Source organism: Crocodylus siamensis, chromosome 7 (genome assembly GCF_052110815.1).
Source record: "Crocodylus siamensis isolate JL-2025a chromosome 7, ASM5211081v1, whole genome shotgun sequence".
Taxonomy (NCBI): domain Eukaryota; kingdom Metazoa; phylum Chordata; order Crocodylia; family Crocodylidae; genus Crocodylus; species Crocodylus siamensis.
Genome location: NC_143401.1, coordinates 12,718,301 through 12,744,749, shown reverse-complemented (window position 1 = coordinate 12,744,749; position 26,449 = coordinate 12,718,301). Strand labels below are relative to the sequence as shown.

Here is a 26,449-nt window from a genome sequence, read left to right as displayed (position 1 = left end):
CCAATTGCCGTGCTCTTGCCAGCTTGCTTAAGCTAAGTAGTGTTAGGCCTGCTCCGTATTTGGATGGGAGACTTCCAAGGCTCTGGTGCTGATTAGTTGCTCCTCAGGCAGTGTGCCAGTTTGATAATAGGGTTTGAAGTGCTGAGGGAGGTCTGGCTTCTCAGAGGAGAACGATGTTTTTAAAGACTTGGAGCCCTTTTTCTTAATACTAAGGTAATCCCCTAGACAGATCTCAGTTTGCCCGATAATTACACTTTTTTTCTCAAGGCCGTCTCTTGTGATTTCTGATGGACACAACACCTCTCACAGCTTGCTAAACTCTTAAACTAGGACATGGGTTATGAGGGTGAGTTACCAGCAATCTGCTTTTTCTCAAGGACTCTTGGCTCCTGGCTGGAAGAAGTGCCATGAGGAAAGCAGGTCTCACATTATGCTGGCTTCATAAATGTCTATATCCTGAATAATCCCAGTTTGCACAGGATCATCTGGCAGCAGGGCACGGGCCCCAGCACCTCTTCTGCCATTGCTGAATGATGAGGGCAGGCTCCGTGAGAAGACCTCATTCCATCTTACTTATGGGTCCCTATTTATGCTGTCCTGTGAGGCATCTCACTCCACTTGGCTATTCAGTATCTTCTGCTGCAAGACCGTGACCAAGGTCACATAGTGAGACAATGGCAGAGCCAAGACTAGAGCCCAGGATGCCTGGCTTTTAGGACAGGATGTTAACCCATTGACTGCTGAGCTAGGATTTCCTTCCTGTTAGACTGAGGGCAACCTTCAGGCCACTCGCAGGTCTTCTGCTGCTGGAATCTCCTTTCGCAAAGGAAACCCCCCAGCTGTGACAGTGGGCAGAGAAGCCATGATCCCAATGCTGCAACTACTGTGAACTGTAGGCCGCCTTCAGGACAGCCCAGCTGATCTCTCAGGAGCCCTTCCCTTCTGCAGTGTTGTATCGACCCTGATTTCATTTGTCTAATGAAGCCGGCTCTTGGGCGCAAAGAAGGCAGCTCAGAGCTGGTTAATGAAACCCCCTGCCAACTAGTGAGATGTAATTGTGTGAATGGGAGCTGCCTTTCCTTGGCTGCCACAGCTCAGCCAGCTAATTGGTTCCCCTTTGCAGCTCCTGCTGCATGCTAGCACCAGAATGAGAGCTGGGGGGATGGGGGTAGTTGAAGAGCAGGTGAGGCAAGGCAGCTGCACCTCTTCACTGTGCAAAGGCATTGCACTAGGTGCTGGGTGGAGGGCTGGGGGGAATCAAAGTGGCTCAGGAGGGAACTGAGGTGGGGCCGCACACAAGGCTGGCAGGGTTCAACCTAACGTGACAGGCTTCCATCAGCCGTGCAGCTCCCGCTGCAGCCAGGGGCACCAGGGTGTTGCAGCCCTGCTTGATGGAGGAAGCTGCAGGTGAGCCCAGGTCAGCACCCTCAATGGCACAACTCTGGGGCCTGCCTGCAGGCCCCTCTGTCTGCCAGTGCACAGCGAGAAGTGGCGAGGCATGGAAACATGCTCCTGCTGGAAGCTGTGTAATCACCCCTTGGTTTGTCACATGGACTGTGACCTGCAGCTATCTGCACTGCAGTGGGGTACTCCTTCAGTTCCCATGGAGGTGCTGTCTGGAGCTGGAGATGGTGCCTCAGACATACTCAGAAAGCACGTGCAGAGCTGAGAGGGGAACCCAGGGGCCCTGAGTGCCACCTTTCCCTCCCCTTGCTGCTGAATCACAGGAAGAGATTTTCAAAACCCTCAACTGCCCTGACTTGCAATTAGAAATAGGCTTTTTCAGTAGCCCTTTAAAACTGTTCCCACTATCGTGTGCGAAGGGACAGGTCTGAGACAAGGCTTAGGTCCAGAGTGGAAGCTGGAATCCCACTCTTCTTTCCACCTGATAATGGATGCAGGGCCACCTGGGAGGTCACTTCCCAACCCTGGCGATGCAGGACAAGAAAGGTTAGTTTCAAAGCCGCTTCTCAGCCAGGCTTTGCTTTCCACGCCACCCACAGTCTCCTTTGGTTGGAAAGGTGTCTAGAGATCCATGGGCATCCTGCCCCGCTCAGCAGACTAGCACAAGTGGTTCTGTGTAAGATAATACTCAGTAAGGCTGAGGCCCAGGCATCAGGAGACCCGGTCAGGGATGTACAGTCTGCCTCCCTGTGTGCTGATGATAATATCCCTGAGCTTCTTCAGAGAAGCTGAGGTGAGGTTTTACCCACAGCCACAATCCCCGGTGCTTGGGAACCTGGATCTTGGTTATAGTTCAGCAAGGCCAGCTCCCAGGGTCCCCATCGCCTGCCTCTGTCCACACACTCGGGTGAGTGGTGTTTTACTCCCCCCACCCATTGATAGAGTCGGTTCCCTCTGGTTGCAGAATCGTACCAGGCAGTTACTTTCCACCGGATGAGATGGTAATGTAGTGAGCAGCACAACCTGTCCCCTTCAGTATGTAGGAGCTGCCACCTTGGGAGACTTCGAAAGGTGTGAGCGAGTGTAAGGACCGTCTTCTGTCCCAGATAAGTCCTGTTTTCTCATCTGTGAGCAGCAGGAACGTTGCATCTTTTGGTTCACATGCCAAGAGTATTTTAGTTCAATGACTTGGCAGTGCCTGGAGGCCACAGGCTGTCCTGATGGATGGCTGGACTACGCAGTCGTTGGCACATTCACTGAGCTGACTGGCAGGCTCCAATAGCTGGGGCCATTGGAAGCTTCTGCCGCTGTCTCTGCTTGGTGGGAACTTGCTTGGCCCTTTGTAATCTCTGCTGATAGCTTGATCCTTTCTGGGGCTGGAGACAAAGAGCTAATGGAGGCCAAGTCAGAGATCTCAAAGCTGGGGTTTTGTCATTCATAGATTCATAGATGTAGGGTTGGAGGGGACCTGAGCAGATCATCAAGTCCGACCCCCTGCCCTGGGCAGGAATGAATACTGGACTCATGACCTTAGTTAGGCAGTTATCAAGCCATCTTTTAAAGACCCCCAGGGTAGGAGCAAGCACAACTTCCCTTGGAAGCTGGTTCCAGATCCTAGCCGCCCTGACTGTGAAGTAGCGCCTCCTGATGTCTAGTCTAAACCTACTCTCAATCAACTTGTGGCTGTTATTCCTTGTTATTCCAGGAGGCGCTCGGGGGGAACAGGGTCTCACCCATTCCCCTCTGTTCCCTCTGGTAAGTTTATAGATGGCCACTAGATCCCCCCTTAGCCTTCTCTTGTGAAGGCTGAACAGGTTCAGGTCCCATAGCCTCTCCTCATAGGGCCTGCCCTATTGTCCCCTGATCATACGAGTGGCCTCCTCTGGACCCCCTCCATGCTGTCCACATCCCTCTTGAAGTGCGGCGCCCAGAACTGGATGTAGTACTCCAACTGTGGCCTGACCAGTGCCGCATAGAGGGGGAGGATCACCGCCTTGGACCTGCTCGAGATGCATCTGTGTGGTTGGCCTTCCTGATTACCACCCCACACTGCCGGCCCATGTTCATCTTGGAATCAACAATGACTCCAAGATCTCTTTCTGCCACTGTGCTTTCAAGAAGGGAGTTCCCCAGCCTGTAGGTATGCTGCTGATTCTTTCTATCCAAGTACTCTGCACTTGTCAGTATTGAATCCCATCGTATTCACATTTGCCCTGGTCCAGTTGTATCCTGTCCCTCCCTTCTAGCATGTCCATCTCTCCCCAAATCTTGATGTCATCAGCAAATTTGAACAGGGTGCTTTTCACTCCCTCGTCCAAGTCGCTGATAAAGAAATTGAACAGTGCGGGCCCAAAGACCAAGCCCTGGGGGACCCCACTGCCCACCTCCCTCCAGGTCAAATATGGCCCATCCACCACCACTCTCTGGGTGCAGCCCCCTAGCCAATTTGCGACCTATCTGACTGTGTAGGCATCAACACCACAGTCATATAGCTTTTTAATGAGAATGGAGTGGGAGATGTTGTCAAAGGCCTTCCTGAAGTCCGGAAACACTACGTCCACCGCAACACCTGCATCCAATGATTTTGTGACCTGATCACAGAAGGCAGTCAGGTTGGTCTGATGGGACCTGCCCTTAATGAACCCATGCTGGTTGCCCCTGAGCATCGCCCCCTCTGCTGGTCCCTCGCAGTTGTGCTCCTGGATAATTTTTTCAAAGAGCCTCCCCAGGACTGAAGTATGACTAATGGGCCTATAGGTGCCTGGGTCCTCCCTCCTCCCTTTTTTGAACATGGGGACCACATTGGCCCTCTTCCAGTCTTCTGGCACCTGGCCAGAGCACCACAAGTGCTCATAAAGCTGTGCCAGGGGTCCCGCAATGACCTCTGCCAATTCCCTCAGCACCCTGGGGTGGAGATCATCAGGACCTGCTGATACGAACACATCCAGCCTCTCCAGAAGTTCCCTAACTTGGCCCTCCCTTACCCTAGGCCTGGCGGAGTCACTCCTGAGTCCATCCTGAATCCCACTGGGGGAGAAGTCCTGGTCCCTGCTCAGAAAAATGGAGGCAAAGAATTTGTTAAAAAGGTCTGCTTTTTCATCTGGTGCAACCACCAGATTGCCAAGAGTATCCTGCAGGGGTCCCACATTGCCTGGTGCCTTCTTTTTACTCCCTATGTATTTAAAAAAGGACTTTGTGTTATCCTTGATCCTTGTTGCTAGCTCTAGTTCCGTCTCCACCTTAGCTTTCCTAACAGCCTCCCTACAGACTCTTGCTATGGAGGTATAATCCTCCTTGGTGATAGCCCCCCTTCCCCCGCACTTCCACTGCATGTACATTTCCTTTTTAGCTTTCAGACATTCCTGAATGCCTTTGGTGAGCCAGGGAGGCTTCTGAGCACTCTTGCCCCCTTTGACTCGCGTTGGGACTGTCACCTCTTGGGCTCGGAGGATCGTCTCCTTAAGGAACAACCACTCATCTTGGACACCTAGTTCCCCTATTCTCTGGGACCACAATGCCTCTCCTACCAACCTCCTCAACTCGTTGAAGCTGGCCCTCCTGAAGTCAAGGGCTACTGCCTTGCTGCAGGCATTGGCCTTCCTGTGTTGGATGGTGAATTCCAGTAGGCGATGATCGCTATTGCCCAGGTGGTCGAGGACCTGGAGTCCCCTCACCAGCTCGTCTCCTGTGGCCAGGACCAGGTCCAGGTCCAGCAGGGCATTCTCCCTGGTGGGGCTGTGCACCTCCTGGGTTAGGTGGAGGTCCTGTAACTCAGCTAGGAACCTACGTGAGCGGTCCAACCTGGCTGACTGCTCCTCCCAGCAAATGTCTGGGTAGTTTAGATCACCCATGACAACTACATCCCTTGCTTGAAGTGCCTCCGCAAGCTGACCCAAGAATTCCCAGTTCAGTTCTTCCCTTTGGTTGGGAGGGTCTGTAGTAGACCTCCACCGTTAAGTCCCTTTCCCCATGACCCCCCTGTATTCTGACCCAGAGCACTTCAGCCTGCCCCTCCTCTGTCCCCATCCTGTTAGTTGAGGATGTGTATTGCTCTTCGACGTAGACCACCACACCCCCGCCTTTCCTCCCCTTTCTATCCCGCCTGTATAGTCTGTAGCCCCTCATATTTACCGCCCAGTTGTGGGATGAATCCCACCAGGTTTCAGTGAGACCTACTATGTCTGGGTTTGTACTAGCTATCTGGAGGGCGCGTTCCTCCTGCTTATTCCCCATACTTTGAGCATTAGTGTAAGGGCATTTGTCCTTTCTTTGTTTCATCGGCTTGGCAGCTGTGGATCGCTGAAGGTACATCTTGTCTAGAAGGCAGCTGGTCTGCTTCAGTAGAGGCAGCCAAATCCAGTGTGTCTACAGGGGCAGATGCACATTCAGGTGTGTCCAGGTCAAATGCACCTGCTGGTTGCTGCGCATCCCAGGTGTGTGCCATCCTGTCTCCAGTGGAACATGAGCAGTGACAGCTGCACAGCAGGTGTGAGTGTGTGCCAGCAGGAAGGGACTGATTGCCTGAATAGATGTGCTTGTGTGACAGCCAGCATATTGATCCCAAGCCCTGGCCTGCCAGCTGGCTACTGCTTATATGCAGAGGGAACTTTTATTGCCTGTTGCTACTGGGTACCAGTCTGCTAGGGGAGAAAGGCCTCCTCCCCACTGATCAGGGACGGTTCTCAATAAAGTCCATTAAGGAGAAAACCCAATGGAAGGAAAACCTTGACCCTCCCACAAATCATTTCACATAAAGACAGAACAAGGCAACTTTGAAATAGAGAGTAGCTAAGCTGCTATGCTAACACCATGTAGAGCATGAGTGTCCATCCTCACAAAGTACATGGCCACAAAGGGATTGTTATAATATTATATGCATTAAGGTAGCCCCTTAAGGTCTTTGGTGAGATTAGTTCCCCCTTGTTTGTGACCACTGCCCAGCAAGAGACAGCTCCTGCTCTGAAGATGTTACAATTTATATAGATGAGACAGAAAAAGCAAAATGACTTGTTCCAGGCCACCCAGCAGAGCAGTAGCAAAGCCAGAACTAGCTTCCAGACCTCCTGAGAACTAAAGCATTGTCATACAGTTTTGCAAGGTAGCAGCTTGGGGTGACAGATGTAGCCCAAAGAAACCAATCACTGGCTGTGGCTAAATGAATACCAGCTGGACAAATAGTTAAGGGCTTGTTAATTTGTGCACAAGAGTGAGGAGCAATCCAGGGCACTTGGGGGTGTTTAGCACCAATCTGATTGCCTACTTCACGGTGTCAGGGTCTGAAAAATGGGATCCCATGTGACTTAATTGTGGTTAGCATTTTCACAGCCCTTGCACTGGTGCTTCAGCTGGCACTAAAGACTTAAGTGACCTCTTGCTTCTGGAATGCTGGTCTCTGACTCTCCTTTTTGCTCCCCATGTACTACCAGTCATGGCTTTGCTATTAGAGGAACTCACAGGAAAGTCTGGAGTCTGGAGCAAGGAACAGTGAATTAAGAGCCATGGGTTCTCAACTCTGCTACTAAATGGGCACATCTACATAAGATATTTACTGTGCAGTTGACTAATTAGCTGGGCTGTGGATGTCTCGGCATCTATACGTGCACCCCTATTAGACTCATTTTACTCTGCAGCAGGCTAGTACTTGTAAATACAAGTAAATACAAGTACTAGCCTGCTGCAGAGTAAAAACTCCATGGCAGTACACATGTAGACACTGGAGGGGCTGGCTAGGGCATGGGAGTGCTTCAGTGGGGGGCTGCCTGCTGGCTAATCCCACACTAAAGCAGCCTCATACCCCAGGCAGCCCCTTTGCAGCAGATTGAGCTGGGGGGAGCAACCACTGGCTGGCAGGCTGACCCCTCTCCCCCCTGGGCCTGTTGCCAGCTCAGCATGCTGTGCATGAATGACCTGTGCAGTTTATTGCTTTGGAGTTTATTGCTCTAAGGCGCACGTTCAAACAGCATGCTCGGGAGCAGTAAACTCCAGAGCAATAAGCTCTACAGTTTATTCAGGTGCTGTAATTGCATGTGTAGCGTGCCCATTGGCTGTTTAGTCTTAGACATGTCATCTTGCCTCAATTCCCTCTTCTGTCCTGTAGGGAATACTTACCTACCCATCTTTTAGGGAGTGTTGTGGCTGATGTAATTCCCGATTCATCTCTGTAGAATCCGAGTGCCCTCCAGCAGCACGTTACACAATGTGATTACACATCTGGTACCTGTTGTTTGTTCTCCCATCTCCGGGGGGAGAAAGTGCATGTAGTGCAGCATCTGGCTTCACTGGGATTTTTTCAGGCTACCTGTTGCTGCGTATTTATGTTACCAGAGGCAGGGTAAAGCAGTGCACCTGGTTTTTGGTGAGGTTTGAGCTGGTGGTTAGTGCCTGGAGAATTATTTCCCGGCTCTGGACCGGACCCTCAGGAAGTTCTGTCTCCCACCCACATGAAGCTGGAGAGAGCTCCATTGTACTGAAGGAGCTTAATTGTTAACTGCACTCTTTCTGCTAGAGCTTCCTGTGATCTTTTGGATGCAACTGAGCCCAGGATGTAGAGAGCCTTGAAGATAAAGACTGAGACCTTGAGTGATGAACTGGGAGATTCTCTCATAGAAACGAATGCAGAAGTTACTACAAATTGTTGTGATAAATGTAGTGATAAGAGCTCCCTGCTACTTTGCTTTGCTCCTTGTTTACCTGCCACTGTTGCCAGATGGGAGGGTGAGCTGGTGTGTGTCACACCATATACTTGCTTGTATGCTAGGGAGTGGGTGAACTTCCATAGACACTCCTGGCACGCAGCATTTGTGCATGGCGGCCTGCTCTGTGACCTAGGAGCAGTCAGGGGAGCAGGCAGTTCAGTGTCTCAGGGGATGAACTTTCACTGCGTGTTGGGCAGCAGATAACAAGCCAGTGAGCTGGCCTGGTATGAATTTCACAGCTGTGTCCAAGGACAGAGCTGGGATATGAATCTGTTTTTCTTAAATGGCCTTGCCAATGTCCCGGCTGCCAGTAGAGATTACTTCAGCCCCTGGCTTCCCTGGCTCTGGCCCCAGAGGCGTGCTAGCGGCAAGTCAGCTCTGGCAGAGGGGCTGGGAGATGATGCGCTCTGATGTGCTCTGTCAGGGAAACCAACAGGGCCTGCACTGTGGATTCACTGGCGGGGCTGATGACTCCAGCTCCCTTCACCCATTGCACATGATGCTCGTGTGCTATTTCTTTTTTCTTGCAGACAGAGAGAAATCAAACCATGGCATGACGGAAGCTAGGGAGGGAAACCACCCATCGTTGAAACACCAATGCTATTTGCTGACATCCACAGGGAAATGGGGGCTTGGGGCACTGCAGAGGGAGATGGCTCCCCACGCAGATCTCTCACTTGCCAAGTGACCAGTAGAGTGGTAAAATTAGCTGGCCCTGGGTACCTCTCCATGCTTGCCTTAAGGGAGGAAGTGCTGTTTCTTTTGGAGCACCTAATATAAGAGCTCATAAACCTTGCTTGTAAAGGGTGTGGGACATGTCTTATTACAGACCATGCCTTGATACCACCCATTCCCCCTCAGCCAGCCTCTACAACTATCACAGCCTCACTGTCATTCATATCTTCATGGCAACCATGTCAATGGCTGACATGGGAGTATCAGTAGGAAAGTATCAAACATACTTGTGTGTTTGTGACACAGGAGCTGGAGACAGGAATGAAGCTGCACCACGTGGTCCACTGGCCCCCTATGCCCATGGTTGTCCATTCCCCAGGAGAAGAGAAGATATGCTCTGAAGTCTGGTCCAAAACATCTCCTCACTACCTGTCTCCTCATAGCCCCTTGTTGGTGCTGCCCTCTGCAGAGTAATACTGGCTTGGGATCCCACTTGCAGTAGGTGAATGGAAATTTCTGCTTGTCGATAGCCAGTATCTGCCTCTGACTTCATGGGCAATTACCGTATGGAGCACAAACGGGTATTTAGCTTCAAACTCCCCCGGCCTGTCTAGGGAAGTTTTATTAATGAGGACATTGCTCCTGGATGTTTTGGAAACTCCTTGTTCCTATCCCCCCAGGTGTTCTGCTGTGTTTTCTTCCTTGCTCCCTTTCCCCTGGGAAAAAGACACTGTTTGCAAAAGTCAGGTGGGAAGGAAGTAATTTAGAGGGAGGCAAGACTAGATCAGGGAACTGGGTTTCCTTAAAGGTTTTGTTCTCAGCTCAGAGAGCCTGGAAGTCCCACTTCAGACAAACTCCCTTTCCAGAGCAATGAGGAAGGGTCTCAGTCTCCAAAATTTTTGCCATGCTCCAAGCATCCAGGCCAAGTACAGACAGTGAGAAAGCCCAAGGCTGAATCAATTCAATCTTTGTAGGTTAGTCTAAACTGTATAGATTGAATTAATAAGCAAGGGAACAGACATCCGCTTTTGATTTAGGAAATGCACCCAATGTGCTTGCAGTGGCTCAGGCCAGAAGCTGGTGGGGGCTGGGGAGGGGGGAGTGGGCACTAGAGCGCACCTCCTTGCTCAGGCTTGGGCCAGGGCTAGCCTGCCCACCCTGCACAGATGGGCTTACGGGGAGGTGCAAAACATCCTGGGATGCAGGGGGACTGTGAGTTAACTTAAATGTGGAGGGGATCTGGGACAGAAGTTCAGGAAACCCATTTAATCTAAACGAGTTCAGTCTGATATTACATCCATCCAGGTTTATCTTAAACTGGCTTTGGCCATTTTTAAAGCAGTTTATGTGCATTGGACTTCCGATGTATTACAGATTTGAACTGGTTTCCAATCACGTATACTGGTTTATGTGTAATTTCTCCCCCTAGCCCTAGTGTTTTTGACAAGCAAGAGTGAGGAGGATGCCTTGTCCTGCTCAAGGATCTCAAAGCACCTTAGAAACATCTCTGAACTGAGCCCTGCCCCTTGCAAACCCACCCATAGGGTCCAACACTTGTATTCCCTCACAGAGAGGAAAGCTGAGGCATAGTGAAGTGAAGGGCCTGATTTTCATAGGTCCCAAGCACTTATGCCCTCTCCTTCCCCCCGGACTTTAGCTAGAGGGGTGTGTGCTCATTTCTTTTGAGGTTCAGACCCCATGGGGTCTACTTCAGGTCATATAAAGGAAGCCAGTGGTTGAGCTGGGATCCCAGGGGTGCTGACTCCCTTTCTTCTGTCCTACTCCATTAGCCGTACCGCTTCCCATGTGGGTTGGGGGGTGTTGTCTAAGACCTGTGTGGTTGTCTGGCCCTGTCCTGACTGGGCTGTCAGGCATACTGGGGGAAAAAGACAGGCTCCTTAATCACTTATGGTCTTACCACGTTCTACAAGGTCTTACTATAACCCCAGGGTGCATACTTGCTGTCAATGGCCAGTGCGCCTCCATGAACGGATTACTGCAAGTGGTTTTCACTTATTCTTCTGCAGTTTGCAATAGCACTCATACATGTAGCAACACCTTCCAGGGTCACACACTCTCTTGATGTGATTTTACTGGGAAAAGCTAAGCTCAAATTCCTTCTGTCTGGTAGGACAGGGATGTACTTACTTATTTTTACCAGGAACTCATTTTTGGTTTAGGATTTATCCTACATGGAAGAAAGCACATCGGAGCTTTTAAGGTTACAGGCTTCAGTGGGCGTGCGTTCTTCTGAGCATATGCCTTGCAGTAGTCCAACTGCAAGCCTTCTCCCCCACTGGCAGCACTGTTGGGTTTTGATGTCAGTAAGGTTTACATGATCCCAGTCAAAAAAGTAAAGCCAAGTTTTTGGCCTTAGGCTGGTAAATTTTTGTCACAATTTTGAGGGCTGAGTATTATGTAAGTATTAGGGGTTGCAGCCCATCCCTTTGCAGTGAGAACGATGATAATGCCTGTCTTGTACGTGTGCATCAGAAGGATGTTACTCCAGAACATAGGTTAGCTAGAAAAATTTCATGTCCATCTGTCTGTCTAACTTGAAGCTATAGAGGGACAGGAGGGGACTGAACGCCAGAGAAGGTATTGAGTAGCACCTGAGAGCAGGGCTGAGGGGTCGTTCCTAGAAAGGTCACTTTTGGGTCTGTGCTTATTAACTCTGAGGGCAGACTCTTACCTCTCTGCAAGAGAGTCCAGTTGCTTTTCCTAGTGGGGTTCACCCTTCAGACCCACACAGACAGAAAGAGCTTTTTGCCCAGCTCAGCTAAGGACGGAGCTCAGAAACCCGCCACCAAGATGAATGCCAGATACCAGACCAGAGCCACTTGTTAACCCAAGAGGAGCTGCTACAAAAATGAAACGGATACTGTGGACCCAAGGAAATTAGTCGGGGCCTTGCTCCATACCCACACTGAAGGCTGTCCCCAGTCACCCAGATGCAAAGGGCTTGTTGGTCATTTGGACTGAGGTCAAAGTGGTCGCATATGTTCGTAGCTGCACTGCTGTCTTGTGTGCTGTTGGCTACAAAGACAGGCAAACCCAGTGGGCCCCAAAGGAATTGCACAGCGTGAGGGAGGCACAGCAAGTGCTCTGCCCTCTGACAGTCTACACCAGTGTGCCGCGCAAAACCCTTTCCCAGTCTGCAGGGGAGGCTCCCCTCCAGCCCATCCTGGGCCCGGGCCAGGGTGGTGCTCCAGCCGTTCTGCTACAATGGGAGATGAAGGTGCTCAGCAAGAGAGAGAAGTGCCAGTGCAGGATGATTTCAACTCCTCTTCGGACCCAAATCTTTCCCTGAAGCGGTTGTGGGGCCAGAATCAGCAAGGTGTTCAGCGTCCCCAGGATGTTGCTGAAGTCCAGACAAGTTGAAGTTGCTCAGCATCTCCTAGGAGACTCTAAGCACCCTTCTGATTCAGACCCCATACTCCCAGCAGCTATTGTTGCGGTTGGCCTGTACTACAGGGGTTTTATGTGTGTGAAGAGGCAGTGCTGACCTGTGGTGGCTGCCTCCACAGAGAGATAGGGTGATGTGCTGCTACTCCCAGCTGCATCCGATCTCTCTCAGGCCCAGGGGCAGGTATTTTATTTATTGTGCTGTGTAATAATAGGGAAAGATGTCATGCTTGTAAAACTCAATTAGCTCTTAATTGAAAAAAACAAACCCAGAGATTCAACAACTGCTGCTAGCAATCAAGCCAGGTGCACGTAGGCCAGAGTGTAAGTGTAACTGGGAGGGAGGGTGGAGGGGTGCAACTGAGGCAGCAGCCCAAGGTGCTGCCTTTGTGGGGGACACAAAAATAGCCACCGATGCAGCTGAAGGCTGGCCACACCACCGCCACTGCTGCCAATACAGCAGGTGGAGCTACCCTACGCAGAACAGCTGCCCAGGACATGGAGCTGCTCTATTCTACTTCTGCACACAGGCTGGTTTCCTCATGGTTCCTCCAGCCTCTTTCTCCTTCCCTCTGTGTTTCATGGTAGTGCTACAGGAGAGGCCTGGATTGTTAGAATTGAAGATTGTGGCTTCTGGCCTGGGCTCAGGTGTGATTCATCCAACCGCTGCATCTGGTGTCTGCAAGAGCTGCATTTGTTCTGTATCTTTCATGATGCAAGCCCTGTGGGAAGTGACTGTGCCCTGTACAGTGCCGAGAACATGCCTAATAAATACCTACTAATAGCTCAAAAACCAGCGCCTGCTGCTGCAAACTGTTTCCTGGATTGTATTAAAATGCTGATGCCCACCCTTCCCAGCAGCCAGACGGATTCCTAGATCAAACGGTGCTGCTGTGAATCTCTTGGAAATAAGCCGTCATTGGTAAAACACCTTGGCAAGCATTGTTCTTAGCTCTTCTTTCTTTCCTACACGCCGCAGGCAGATGGACTGGGGTGGTTGTTAGGGAAGTACGGGCTGACTGGAGTCTGTCCAAAGCAGACATCAATCCTAGTACGAGCATGCTTAGAGGCTTGAAAAGGTCCATTAATTTTCTCCATATTTTCCACATCTGTCTCAGTCTCTGCACCTCTGAATTCCATTCTTGGTCCAAGAGTGAAATAGCCGTGAACAGGATGGTTGATCTTGTAGCATTTCCAGCCCCAACCACAGGTGGTAGCTGCAAGTTAGAGGCCATTTCCATTTGTTTTCTACCCTCTTCCCCGCATATGGGTCTGGAGGAGAGTTGCCTGTGGAGCTGGGAAGAAGCTATGTAAAGGCTGTAGAGCTCGAGCTCTCTTTCCACGTCTGCTGTAGAATGGGTCACATCAGCGGTCTGTGCCTCAGTTTCTCCAACCAATTCCAGATAATTATGCCCACATGTATGGGAGCTTGGAGTTTGCTTAAATAATGGTGGGAAAGCACCTTTAGATGCTCAGAGGAGCAGAAAGTGTTATGGAGGAACCGTTGGCCGAATGGCAGGGGTGTTTCTAGGTGCTGAAATCACTCAAGATACACCCTGGTGTTGTCAAGCTGCATCATAGTCTTCAAGTGATGTAATAATGTAGCCGAGCCTAGTCGCACTGCATCACCCCATGCCAATGTAGCATCAACAGGGCATTCCTAGCAAGGCTGTGGTCTCAGGTCTCCCTTTGTGAAACCCTACCTGAAAACAGCAGCAGCTGAAGCAAACCCCTCCAGTTACGGAGGCAACTTTAATTGAACATTCCTGCTTGCTATTGTAGACCACATTTTTGCAATTGCACCCTTTGGCCTCCTGTTATGCTGGGGGGGTTGGAGGGGCATGCTGGTGGCGCCAGTTTGCTATTGCCAGATTGTTTCAATCTGTTATCCCAGTGAAATGGATCCAGGGCTTGTGTTGGTTTGCATGTGCCTCTCCCCTGCATGGGGCGGGCCAGGAGCTGGCTACGGTATGCAATGGCTGAGGAATCCTTGGAATGAGCTCTCATTATTTTGCTTTCCCATTCCAAGCGCAAGTAGCCAGTGAATCAATGGCTGGAGTGGCCTCATCTGGTTTCAATCTTAGGGCAGAATGAGCTTGACCAGGGGCCTGTCCATCTGGCTCTCATTAATGGGTGGTTGAGTAGGTCAAATGGACAGAATTTGACCTTGTAGGGAACTTCTAAGTCACTAACAACCAAGCCATTGAGATCTTCCATTGGTCTCCCAATCCTGGGGGAAAGCTGTTACAGGATTACTATTTTTACTCTGCAGAGGGGGAAACTGAGGCACTAGGAGGCTAGGTGATCTGCTCAAGGTTATTTCAACTTGTCAGTGTCAGAACCAAAAATAGAGCTGAGCCATCTTAATGCTTTGTCCCTTCTCGGTGCCAACATGTCATTGCATTTATGTCCATCCCTTGTTCTGGCCCTGTCTTGGGGAACTATTTAGAGCAGCTCTGTGAGCATCATTTTAATGAGACCATTTTATCATGAGGACAAATGGGATGAACTTTAATCTCCCTAGGGGTACCTTCATGTTTCTGTCTCATGCAGAAACTCTTGGCTGGGTGCAGGGGGAGGCATCTGGGCTTCAGAATCAGAACGGCTGTTCCTTTGGCCGCAGGGGATGCATAGTCAAGCTCCCGACATGTGCTGGACTTGGCAGCCTGACAGGTTCCCTCACAGGTACAGTCAGTGCAAGGAGTGCAGACAGGAGCTGGTCAGTCAATGAGCCCATTGTGGGCAACTCCTGCTGGCTGGATTTCTGTTACAGCTGTTGGAAACCCAAATATACTTTCCCCTTACTATGTTCATGTATCTCACTGTAAAATTCAAACTTCCTGGCTCCCAAGGGGAGAAGCAGAGAGATGGTGTTGGGCTCCAAAGCTCAGATCTTTACCAATAAGCTTTGACTCTGACAGGAACCTGATGAGAGAGGGGAGTGCTGTGCATCTCTGCAGGGCTGGAGGGGAAAGGGGGGTATATTCACCATGTGCTTTGACAGCCTTGAGCCAAAATGTCTTCTATTCCCCCCCGTTAAAGTTTTTTGCCTGTCTAGGTGTGCTTTATAGCACAATGCAATTGCTGAATCTGATCCTGCATGACCTGAGTGCTTTCAACACCCATGAGCTTCCATAGGAGTTGAGGTACTCAGCATCCTCTGGGATTGAGCTGGTCTCCAGGTTCATCAAGTTCAATAATGAGGGAGAGAGGAGAGAGCACAAAATTAACAGCTGTGGGCAAGGGACGTGGGAAGAGTTGTTAGCTGAGCTGTGGTGGTAGGCTAGGTGGTAGACACAAGGAGGGTAGTCCAGGTGACAGGAGCTGCGGAGAAAGCTCGTGTATGCCCATTGGTAAGATTGCAGGGGGAACCTGGTGCCAGAGAGTGAGAAGATGTAACAAGAGGAAGAGAGAGAGAGAGATGAAGTCTGTGACTGAGGATGGGGAAAGTCCTTGGAGGCTTTGGTCAGCAAGGGAGGCAGATGGGAACATGTGCCAGCACTGCATGGGGGAGCGGAGCCAGTGACTGGTGCTGGAAGTAGGGTAGGAGTCAGGGGGGTTGCCCTGTTCCACCATGTGAGGATTCGGACAGTGGCTGACCCATGCTAGACTCTGGTAGGTTGTAAAGAGGCAAGAAGGCTAAGAGTGAAGGGGGCTTCAGCAGCTGATGATGTATTTGTCTTGGGCAGGACTCCAGAAATGAAGAGGAAAGGTATTTACTAAAAAAATGTGTTTCTTTCTCCAGATCTGATATTCACCCACCTGTAGAAAGTTCTGATATGATGTTCTCAGGACAGAGCTCTACTCTAATCCTTTTGATTAGGCAGTAAAGCATTGCTGGGGCCCTGTTTCCCTAAAGGATAGGAGAACAGAGCCACCCTGCGAGATCCCATAGGCAATTGCTAATGTAATTGCTAAGCATGTGGGTAGAGAGCTGATACCTGACCTGGACAAACAGCTCCATAAATATCCATCAAATTGCCTGTGGCACTGTTGGCTGTGCTTCTGTAATCATAGCAGTCACCAGAGCTAAATGTGCTGTGACACACTTGTATATGTGTGCTTCAGGTCGTGGGATTTTGAAAAGCCAACACTGTGGGTGCAGATTTTGCAACTTCCCACAAGTTGTTCAGCACTTTTCTGACTGTAGATGCACTTCAAAGGTATTGTTTTTGCATGCCAGACACTTATTCTGAGCTCCACTGTATCTGTAACCATTACATTTGTGGCTGAGCCTGACAGCTGATGGCAAACAGAAATTTAGAGAAAACCAGAAATCAAGAGATGGAAAAGACTGATTAGGTCATCTTGCCCACTTTGTCGTCCCCAAGTGGTGCAGGCCTCCATCGCAGAGATGAATTCCCTTCTGATTATATCAGTCTGTGAGGGGTGCTGTGCTCTGTCTGAAAGGAATGGATGGCAAGGGCTAGGGGCTCTCTGCTCCAGGGAAGGGGAGACGGACCTGTAGTACGCTGTGCCTGGCATGCAGTGACTAGGCTCTGCCTTCATTGCTGATGGAGCACATGGGATTAACTGTCTCTGCAGCAACCCCAGGCACTGCTGGTCTGTGCAGAGGGGGAGATGTCAGCTACCATGGCTGCTAACTTGCTCAGTGTGCTTCCTCTGATGCAAGAAACCCCACGTGTGGTAAATGCCACCAAGACTTTGGAAGAGAGTTACTTCTATACTGGCCAGACTCCCAGAGAAAAGACATGGGCCAGTCAGTGTGCATCTCTGCTGGCTGAAATGGTAACATCTCAATATACAAGGATCCTTCTCCCAGGCGCTCAATTCTCTCCCACCAACTTCTGCCCTTTTACTATCGCTCTTGCATGCTCCATCCTATTGCTTCCCCTGCATGAAGGGGCTGTGTCAGAGGCTGCCTTGCCCTGTGTCTACAGTGCAACAGAAGACTTCAAAGTGAATTCAACCAGCTTTAGCAAGCTTCCTTTTCCTGTGGTGACCCTGCTGTTCTCTGCAGCAACCTCCAAGAGAGTCGGTGCCAACGGTAGTCAGCTTCACCATGTGTTTGTGTACTGCCATAGGGCCCTGATCTGGCTTGAGGCCTTTGGCACTACAGTAGCATTAATAATAGTCACTGAGTTTCCCTTTGTAAAGTGCTAAAATTCCAGGACGTTTCTGCCTCCCTCCCAGCTCCCAAAGTGAACGTTTCTTTGGCCTCTCCAGTTCTGGAAGAGCCATCAGATTCATCTTCCTGGTGGATTAATTTAATCAAATAACAAATTTCCTTTTTGAAAATACAGAGGCTAGGGAAATTTCAAAACTGCAGGACCATATATTATCTTTGGGGCAAAGACTGTGCCTTATTGTAGAAAGTGCACAGCACGTCTGGGACACTGCCATAGCATAAATTACGGATGACAATAATAAAAGAGAGCATTCCAAATGCTTGAGATACAGGATCGTGGTCCAGCCAGAGGACTTGGAGAAAACATGCAAAAAAGAGTCTAAGTCCTATTTTCAAAAGTAGTATATACCTTTTATGAGCCTAAATCTCCTGACTTTCAAGGAGACTTAGGCTGTTAAATACCTAGGGCAATCCTTAATGAGGATGCCATGATACCCTGGAGTGCTATGGGATCTTTTAAGAGTGCTGTAGGATGCTGCAAATGTTACTGCGGTTAGGTGTTCAAACACCTAAGCCTAAAGAGGTGTGCCTTGAGTCTAAAAAGGTTGAGAATCACTGCTCCGAGTCATTTTTGAAAATGGGATTTATAAGCCTAAATCACTTAAACTACTCCTTGTTGCATATCTAGGGGGAAATTGCCTTCCTGGGGGAGCAGCTTGTAGCTCCTAGCAGTCTCAGAGGGAGTTGTGTGTGCAGCCAGAATGGATGGGTTGGAGGTGAAGGGCAAGCAGAGCCAGCCAAATCTAGGAATTTCTGTTTCGTTCATCATTTAGACGTCTCAGAGTTTGTCTTGGTTTTAGTTCAGATAGAAATTCAAAATAAAAATGTGCGTGTGTGTGTGGGATACTTTGTTCAGAAAAGAAATTTCAGAAGGTATGTATAAGGCTCAACAATTCATTTAAAATTTATTTTCTTTTATGTTTTTAATTTTCTTATATTTAGCTTATTTCACAACATATCAGCAGTAATGTGACATGCCGTGTCATAGCAAATCATGTCGTATTATAATGTATGCTAAAGGTAAAAATATTCTGTAATTTTATTTCTTAAACCTTCAGGGTAGCTGCTACTTAGTACAGATTGAAACATCTTATGTTATTTTAGAGATCAAAGCATGTCTTGTTTGTGTTGTAATGAAGTGTCAAACTGTTTCATTAAAACACACACACAGGAGACACTTTGATCTACGAAATAAGATATTTCAGTCGGTACTAAGTAGCAGCTGCCCCTTATATTTTTTAAAAATTAGAACAATAGAGTATTATTATTACATGACACATTTTGTTGTATGAATATTTAAATTTCCAGGTTATGACATCCTGTGGTATATATTACTCCTACTGAAATGTCATGGAACAAAAAATAAATTAAAACAAGTAACTCATTTTGAAAGAAAAAAAATCAAATTGTTAACAATTTTCCCAAACAATTGTGTACATTTTCAGAAAATTAGCTTTTACGAGAAATGCTGTTGCAATCAATACAATTCAGCCAAAGAAAGGCAATTTCTTTGAAACTGTACTTTTGAATAGAAACTTGTTTGACATAACCGAATCCTATTTCACCTAATGGACAGCCAGATGGCAGCTTGAGACTAATTCTGAGTTACCCAACTAAACCACAGGAGCAATTTTGTTACCTCCTCTGGAAATTTAAGTACCCCCTTGATAGAAATAGGTAGATATCTGAGTGTCTCCTGAGGGAGATCCCACTCCTGTCATAGTGACATTTATGCGTCCAAAAGGGTAATAGTATCTATCACTCCTGCACTTCAGTCGGGTAACTCAGAGTTGGTTGCAAGCTGCACTTTGGTCATCCACTAAGTGAAAGTGGATTCTGCCTGAGCAAAACTTGGGAGACGTCAGCTTAGTTCCCAGGTCATTTGGTGCTTTTGCTTCTCCTGCCACCCTTTGTCTGTTCAAACATACTACTCTTCAGGGTGGAGCCTGCCTCTCCTTTTGTGTCTGTATAGCATCCAGCTCAGTAGACCCTGATCTCAGTTTGAGTGCCTATGCAGGATTGTAAATCTATGAATGAGTTACCGAGGTGACCCTCCTCTGTTTTATTCCAGGCCCAGCGCTGGCGTAATGAAAACTATGAGAGACCTGTGGACCTGGAAGGGTCCGGGGATGACGACCCCTTTGCTGATGACGAAATGGATGATCTCTACTCAGGGTCTGGTTCGGGGTGTAAGTAACGTATAAAGAGAAGGGGACCCAAGATCCCAAAGCTGCATCTTGGGAACTTTGCCATTGACTTCAGTGGGACTAGAGCTGGGCCCAGTAGGTGACCAGTAAATCTGGAAAGGAATTAATTTGTATACTACCCGGCCCCAGAAGAAAATTCTTGATCCCATATCTATGTTGTCATAGACATATGCCCTCTACTAAGCTCAAGGAGCTAATTTCCATGTGGCTAGGTTCCCCAGCTGGCATCCATCCCTTATCTTAACAAACCAGCCTTGCACCTCTGCAGGTGGACAGTATTTAACAGGATGCACTGTTCCTAAGAGCCAGACTCTGCCTTGAGGATGCTTGGCAGCCTGCGCCCCATCCTTTCTCTATAATGAGACATTAGAGTTATGCTTGCTGGCTTCAGGGTGCAGAGCAGAATGGAGGGTGTTTGGTTTGCTCAGGCTTCTGGACTTTATTGGTTGCCACATGGGGCCAGGAAATATATATTTTCCCATCCCATTGCTATAGACATGAGGGTTTTTTCACCTTCCTCAGAAACATTGGGTGTTGGCTGCAGCCAAAGGTAGGAATTTAAACCCCCTCCACTCAGGATCAGACCGACTACCACGTTTGGGATCAGGAGGGAATTTTACCCTATGATCAGATTGGTACGGAGTATGGGGGAGGTTTTGGCTTCCTCTGTAGGGAGAGGCATGACCTTTTTCCTTGGCTTTCTCAAGTGTATTTTAACAACCCTTACAATGGCAGGACACTGAAAGCCCTTGTCCCCCTACTTTACCTGTAGCATGTTTGGGTGCTATTGGTGTCTTTAGGCTATATGCCTTGCAGTTGTGTGGCAGGGTTGATTGTGCAGTTTTAAAACCGGTTTGTGTAGTTTTAGACAAGGACTTGTAGGGTATGATTTGGATAGGGATGATTGTGCCTGATCCAGAGAGTTGGACTAGATAACCTCCAGAGGTCGAGGCTAGCCAGAAACCCTAATCTCACTCCTGGGGCACATGACCACGATTTCCTGGGGTAAAGCAGGCTTGGTTCACCTAGGGCTTTGGTTGGGAGGTAGCACGTTCACAGCCCTCACTTGTTCTTTCATGTAGATTTTGAGCAGGAGTCGGGGATCGAAACAGCTGTGAGTCTCACCACGGACACTTCCATCAAGCTCCCCACCACTGCAGCAGTGCTGCCTGTCACATCTGTCCAGCCAGTGGCAACTCCCTTTGAAATGTTCCCAGCAGAAGAAACCACCCTGGAGCAGGTGACCAGTGTCTTGTATATCCCCAGGATGACAGAGGCACCAGTGAGTCCCACCTGGAAAGCAACTACCACCAGTACTACTGTCAGCATTACCCCTATTATCGCTACAGCTGCTACCACTGCTGCTGCTGCCGCCGCCACCACCACTACCACCACAGCTCCCACTGCCAAGTCAACCACCACCCAGAGGATCCTGCCCCACTTTGTCACAACGACAGCTACAACACAGGCCACTACCTTGGAAACCCCAACCACAGCTATGATGGAAGTCAACATGGCAACAGAAGCTGCCCCATCCCGCCTTGTCACCACCAGTGCTGCAAGGCCTAGATCTGTGCCAAAACCGAGCACCACCAGGACCACGGACTTGACAGAGAAAAGCACCACGCTGCTGCCTGCTGCTGCTACTGTGGCACCTACAGAGGCACCTCAGGTATGAGACCAGGGCTTATGAGCTGCTCCACTGAAGGGCTGGATGATTAGTGGGCATTAGCTGAAGTTCACTGAGGTCAGTGGAAGGACTCCTGTTGACTTCAGTGGCCCATGCCCATCTGCAAGAAAATGGTGTGAAGAGGACAGGGAATGGTGGGATAGAAATTCAGTTTAGGGTAACTCAGCAGTGGAAAGGCAAGGACAAATCAAGGGGATCTCAGAAGGGAGCCACAATAAACCCGGGGACCCAGAGGGCTCAGAATTCAGGAGTCAAGAGAGCCACAGTATGAGACAGTACAGGAGGATAGCGTGGGCTGGGACTGAGCAAAGAAATGCAGACTGCCCCATGGATGACATTTCCAAAGGAAAAATCAGGTGTAAAGGGCACCCAAGGGCAGTGGCAGATGCTTCCCTGCTTGAGTCCCTTAAAATCCACCTGGACAAAATACTTGACCACATCCTAAATGCGGATGGGCCGTAACTGCTAACGAAACATCAGGGAAATCGGTGCTTTGGCAATGTCTGAGCCACAGGAGGGAGAGAGGTTTATTTATCTGAAATGCAACAGTAAGGATGTCAGAGATCTTCCCCTAAGGGGTTAGGCACCTGTTTTGCACTTGATTTGCTGCTTGGAGTTAGGCGATGAAGCTGCTTCTTTCAAAATCAGAAGGTGGGTAACTTTGTTCTTTGGGGAGGATAAAAGGTACCTCCTTTTTCATCCAGTAGCTCCACAGTTAGAGTATTTACCTTGTCTGTGAGGGACCTGGCATTCATTTACCAGCCATAGGGGATTCAAGCACTCATCTGCTACCTTCTAGGAGGTTTGCAGCCACCTCCACGCACTCACTGGAAAGAGTCACTGTGAAAAAAATAGAATGAAAGAGTCATTGGGCCAGAAGAGAGAGCAGGGGCTACTGACTCTGAACCCAGCTGAGGGGTACTGTGCTGGGAGAGGAGAAGCCTGGGTTTTCATCCCTGCTTCCACATCTGTCTCTGGAACTTAGCCAATGACTGTTTAATGCTATAGTATTGGAGGATGTGCTCTAACCACTGCACTACTGGAGAAAAGGGGGGTCTACTTCTCTCAAACATGCTTTTGAATAGAAATGGTGGTAACTGCCATGTCTTGCACAGAGCTCAGTTCTGCTGGCGCAGGCGCTGGGTATTCTGAGTGCACCTCCTGAGATTGGGCCTTTAGCTCCTGCATCCTGACTGGGTTTAGGAGTGTAATAGGCACTAAATTGCTCAATCCTGCCAAGAGGGTCCCCAAGTATGTGCAGAGGTTTATGGATTTAGGAGGTTTACTGGTTTTCACTGGCTTGGGCTTCCCAGGGGTTTTGAGGATCACTGTGTTAGCAGACTCCTAAAGCCTTCCTTGCATAAGCAGGGGCTTGAACCTGGGTTTCCTAAGTCTTAGGCCAGCTGCATAATCATTAGACCAATTTTCTGCTCAGTTTTATTACTCTAGAGAATCATTTTGCATTAGCAGGATCATGTCCTCTTAAGTCATACAGTTTCTTCCACCTCTAATGCTCAATTCTCTGACCTTTCATAGTGTTTTGCCACTATAGTTATACTAGAATAGCTAAACTGGTAAAATCCCACAAATATGGATGTAGCTATCCCACTCCACTCTGAGGGCCCTGCTGGAGATAATACTATTTGTTTCTTAGCCATTGCTATTATGCCCAGAGCTGTGTCATTCACAGCAGATTAGGAGACTTCTGCAAGCCAAGCATAGTCATATAGTTAGGAGAAAGTGTTAAAGAATCCCTGTTACAGGGCCAGGCAAACTGGGGAAGCCAAGCATTTTCTTTTCTAGGAGCCTGGTTTATGCAAAGATTGTGTCCATGTACAACCATGTTAGTTTGGGGGCAGCTTCTTACCCATAGACTTACACCAGTACAATTCTTTATTAAAGAGACGCTTATATTGGTATGAAGGTGTCTGTGAAGAGTCAAGTTAATTCCCTCTCTCATGTGTGAATAGCTCTCCTGGCCTAGGCACCTCTTCATACCAGCATAGCTGCATCGGAACTGGAAGGCAATGGTTGTACTAGTTTGACTGTACCCAGGCAACTGTAAGTGTCACACCATTTGTATATAGACAAGACCTTCAGCACAGGGCTCAGGGCTGTAATGGGCACTGGCTTGGTGCTCAGGAGTGGATTTCACCTTGAAGTCATAACTGGCAGGGTTGACTCCTGCTCAGGAATCCAGTGCCCGCTGCTCCCAGGCTGGCATTTGCAAAGGAGGCAGTTACAGTGCCCAGCTGCCACTCAGGTCAGTGCCTGTCTCCCCTGAGGATCCCAGTTTGGGAGCAGGGCAAGCACTTCTGTCCATGCTGCCAGCAAACCACTTCCCCCAAGATGCACGAAACACTGCCACTGGGGAGCTGCTTAACCACATTCAAATAATAATGTAAAACCTCTGCACATCCCTCCCCTTATCCCTCTATCCATTTAATCCCTTTATCCTCATGTTCAGCATTTGTCTCAGGAGAAGCTGTCCGTTGAGAAGTGAAGGTTTCACAGTGGGATTCAGCAACATGCATTTTGCCAAACAGAAAAAAATACAATGACGCGTATGACTTTTTAAATTTAATGACCCAGTGATTAATGTTTGCTTAGTAAAGTTGTGCATCAAAGGGGAAGCCTTCCAGAGGTAGGAGTCTCCTCAAAGGTTTGAAGGGGGCCTCCTGGAGTCTTGTCCCTTGTGTTCTCAGGCAAACACATGTCCAAATCAGTCCCCAAGACCATCTCTTGGTTCTGGCCCCAACCCTTGCAGCTTTTCTGTACCTTTAACTTATCATTCACTGGATACAACCCCCCCCCCCCCCAGCAGTGAGATAGTTAGTGCTCTACTTGGGTATAGGGGCCAAGACCCCATGTCTCCAGGGTGGCATCCTTTTCACTGAGTCTCAAATTTCATTCCTTCCTGGTTGCCCCATGTGCCAGTTTCAGAAGGGCCTGGAGGGGGCTGTGGGCAATGTCTTGCCCCTGGCCAGGTGGTGAGAGTACTTTGCTGGGGAATGAGAGGTGCACGTTCAAATCCCCTGTGGGTGAGACCCTGGAGCTTGGGGCGCTCAGTCTGTGGATGTGTGCTCTAACTGCTAGGCTGTAAGCCTGAAGGACATCGCCACCTCCTGTGTTGTATCTTCCCTAGTCAGGGCTCTTCTGCAGCTGAGGTTGGGGGGCAGCACAGGGTTATGTTTGTACCCAGGTGACTTTGTTCTACCTCAGAGCCTATTCTGAGCCTGTTCTGGGTGTAGTTGTACAGCTGTACGTAGGAGCCAAAAATTGCAGTTACACGGCTATGTAAGTGTCACTGAGGTGTAGGACTTAATAGGACTTAGCTTTCGTCTCTTATTTCACTTTTCTTCCCTAGTAGTTTCTTATTATTCTTTTACTTCCAGGGGTAGGCTCTAAATTGCCTCTTACTTAGTTGTTTGGGAGTGCAATTGCACGGGCCATTTCTGAATGGCCGAATTTGGGTTGGCGACACTCATTTCTATCGAAAAAAAAGTCTCAGGGCAGGCAGGGCACCATCCCCATCTCTATGTTTTGCTACAAGTAAGGGCCAGACTAATCCCAGACACGCTGACATTTATCCTCAGATTGTTAAACCATAAACAACAGAGTCAAGGAGAGAACGTACCAGCCTTGCACAAGGCTGACCTGGTTTTTATCACCACTGATTCGGTTCAGGCGAAAGCTTTCAAGGGCTCATACGCTAGCACAGACCTCTGCTCCAGTGTTATTCAATATCTTTTGCCCTTTACACAACAGTGAAAGTATGAGGTACTGCACCAGCAATCCAGGAACAGTGGGGCTCAAGTAGCCATATTTGCTAGCTGTATAAAACATGCAAGGCCCAGCTACAGATACATATTGCAGCTCTGACTGGTATATCTCAGACACAGTGGGCACCACTAGAGGGTTCACAAACTATTTGAAGGGGTAATATCCTATTCCTCTGCTCTTTCCCTTTGTCCCTGGGTCTCTGCCATCCCCAGTGCCCTTCTTGATCCATTTACCCCCTTGGATAGACCACATTTCTGTGCAGCTTCCAGTTGCCTGGTTGGTGTTTTGGAGTCACCTGTTGAATGCCTTTTGTAGCCAAGCTCTGTCCAAGGGAGAGTGGGCAGCAGGTTAGGATGTCGCCACAACACTTCCCAGTCTGTCCCTGCGTGGTGTCTCCCAGAAACAGGCATGCAGTGTAGTTCTGCCTGGTAGCAGTGGCATTTCGCTCCAGGCTGCCACTGCCACAGGGTGAAACTGTGCCCTGTTCAGCTCCCAGAAGCTTCCTGTAAACAGGTATGTGAGGCAATTTCCCCCAGCCACGGCGGCAGAAGTATCTTTGGTCACAGCACCCCTGGCAGATTCTCGCAGCAGCTTGGGATGCTGCAGCACCCCAGTTGAGAACCAGTGGTCTGGAGATAAAGGATGGGAGGGGAAACAGAGGCACCAAGACATGCTGTGACTTACCTGAGGTCACATAGTCGCAATGCTAGAACCAGGACCCGGGTCCCAGAGCTGCTAGCTTGAGTCCCTACCTGCTCAACAGCACGGGGGGATGGAAGACAAATGCCTCTGCACTGCACCAGCTCGAGTCTCGTGTGGGTTGTAGAGAGAGAGAGAGAGAGTGAGAGAGTCTCTCCTCTGTATTTTATAAGCTCCTCATACCATTATCTACTCACTACCTGGCAATTCAGAAGCCCAAACACTCCACAATTATGCATTTATGGTGTTTTTCCTGCCCATTGGGTATCATAAGCAGGCAGGGGGGGATTTCATCTGCTGATGTATCTCTGATTCAGAGGCCTTACGGGTCTGCTCAAGAAGCGCTTTGACTGAAAGGTGGAGTTATTTGTTTAAACTAGTTCTTTTTTCCATAGCTCTGGGCTCCCTCTGACCTTCAATTAATCTCTGTCACAAAAGGATAGCAACAGTGTGCTTGTGGCAAGCTAGTGAGCCATGCAGCACATTCGAAAGGCAGGTCCGTGAAGGGAGGGCTCTAGCATTGCCTTTTCTAGCATGAGAAGGCAGCCATGCTCGTCTTGAGGCCTGGAGCCTGAGTTCTGCACAGGAAGCCTAGTTAGGCACTGTGGTCCCTGATAAGTAATGCAAGGGAGGAGAGAAGGAGTGAGAGCATGTAGCATATTGGTGCAGGGTGTTCCAGCAGGACTGGGTAAGATCAGTCGTAGTGAGAGCCATAGGATTTGGCCTGTCGAAAGCCAGCAAA

At 49.1% G+C, this 26,449-nt stretch overlaps 1 protein-coding gene across 1 annotated transcript in view; it reads left to right on the top strand.

Annotated features, from left to right (window-relative positions):
* Window positions 1-26,449, top strand: part of SDC3 (syndecan 3) — a 190,371-nt gene that overhangs the window by 151,691 nt on the left and 12,231 nt on the right. The window contains exons 2-3 of the mRNA XM_090056897.1: window positions 19,400-19,517; window positions 20,618-21,207. Of these exons, the coding sequence (XP_089913023.1) occupies window positions 19,400-19,517; window positions 20,618-21,207 (708 nt within the window). The remainder of the gene's footprint in view (window positions 1-19,399; window positions 19,518-20,617; window positions 21,208-26,449) is intronic.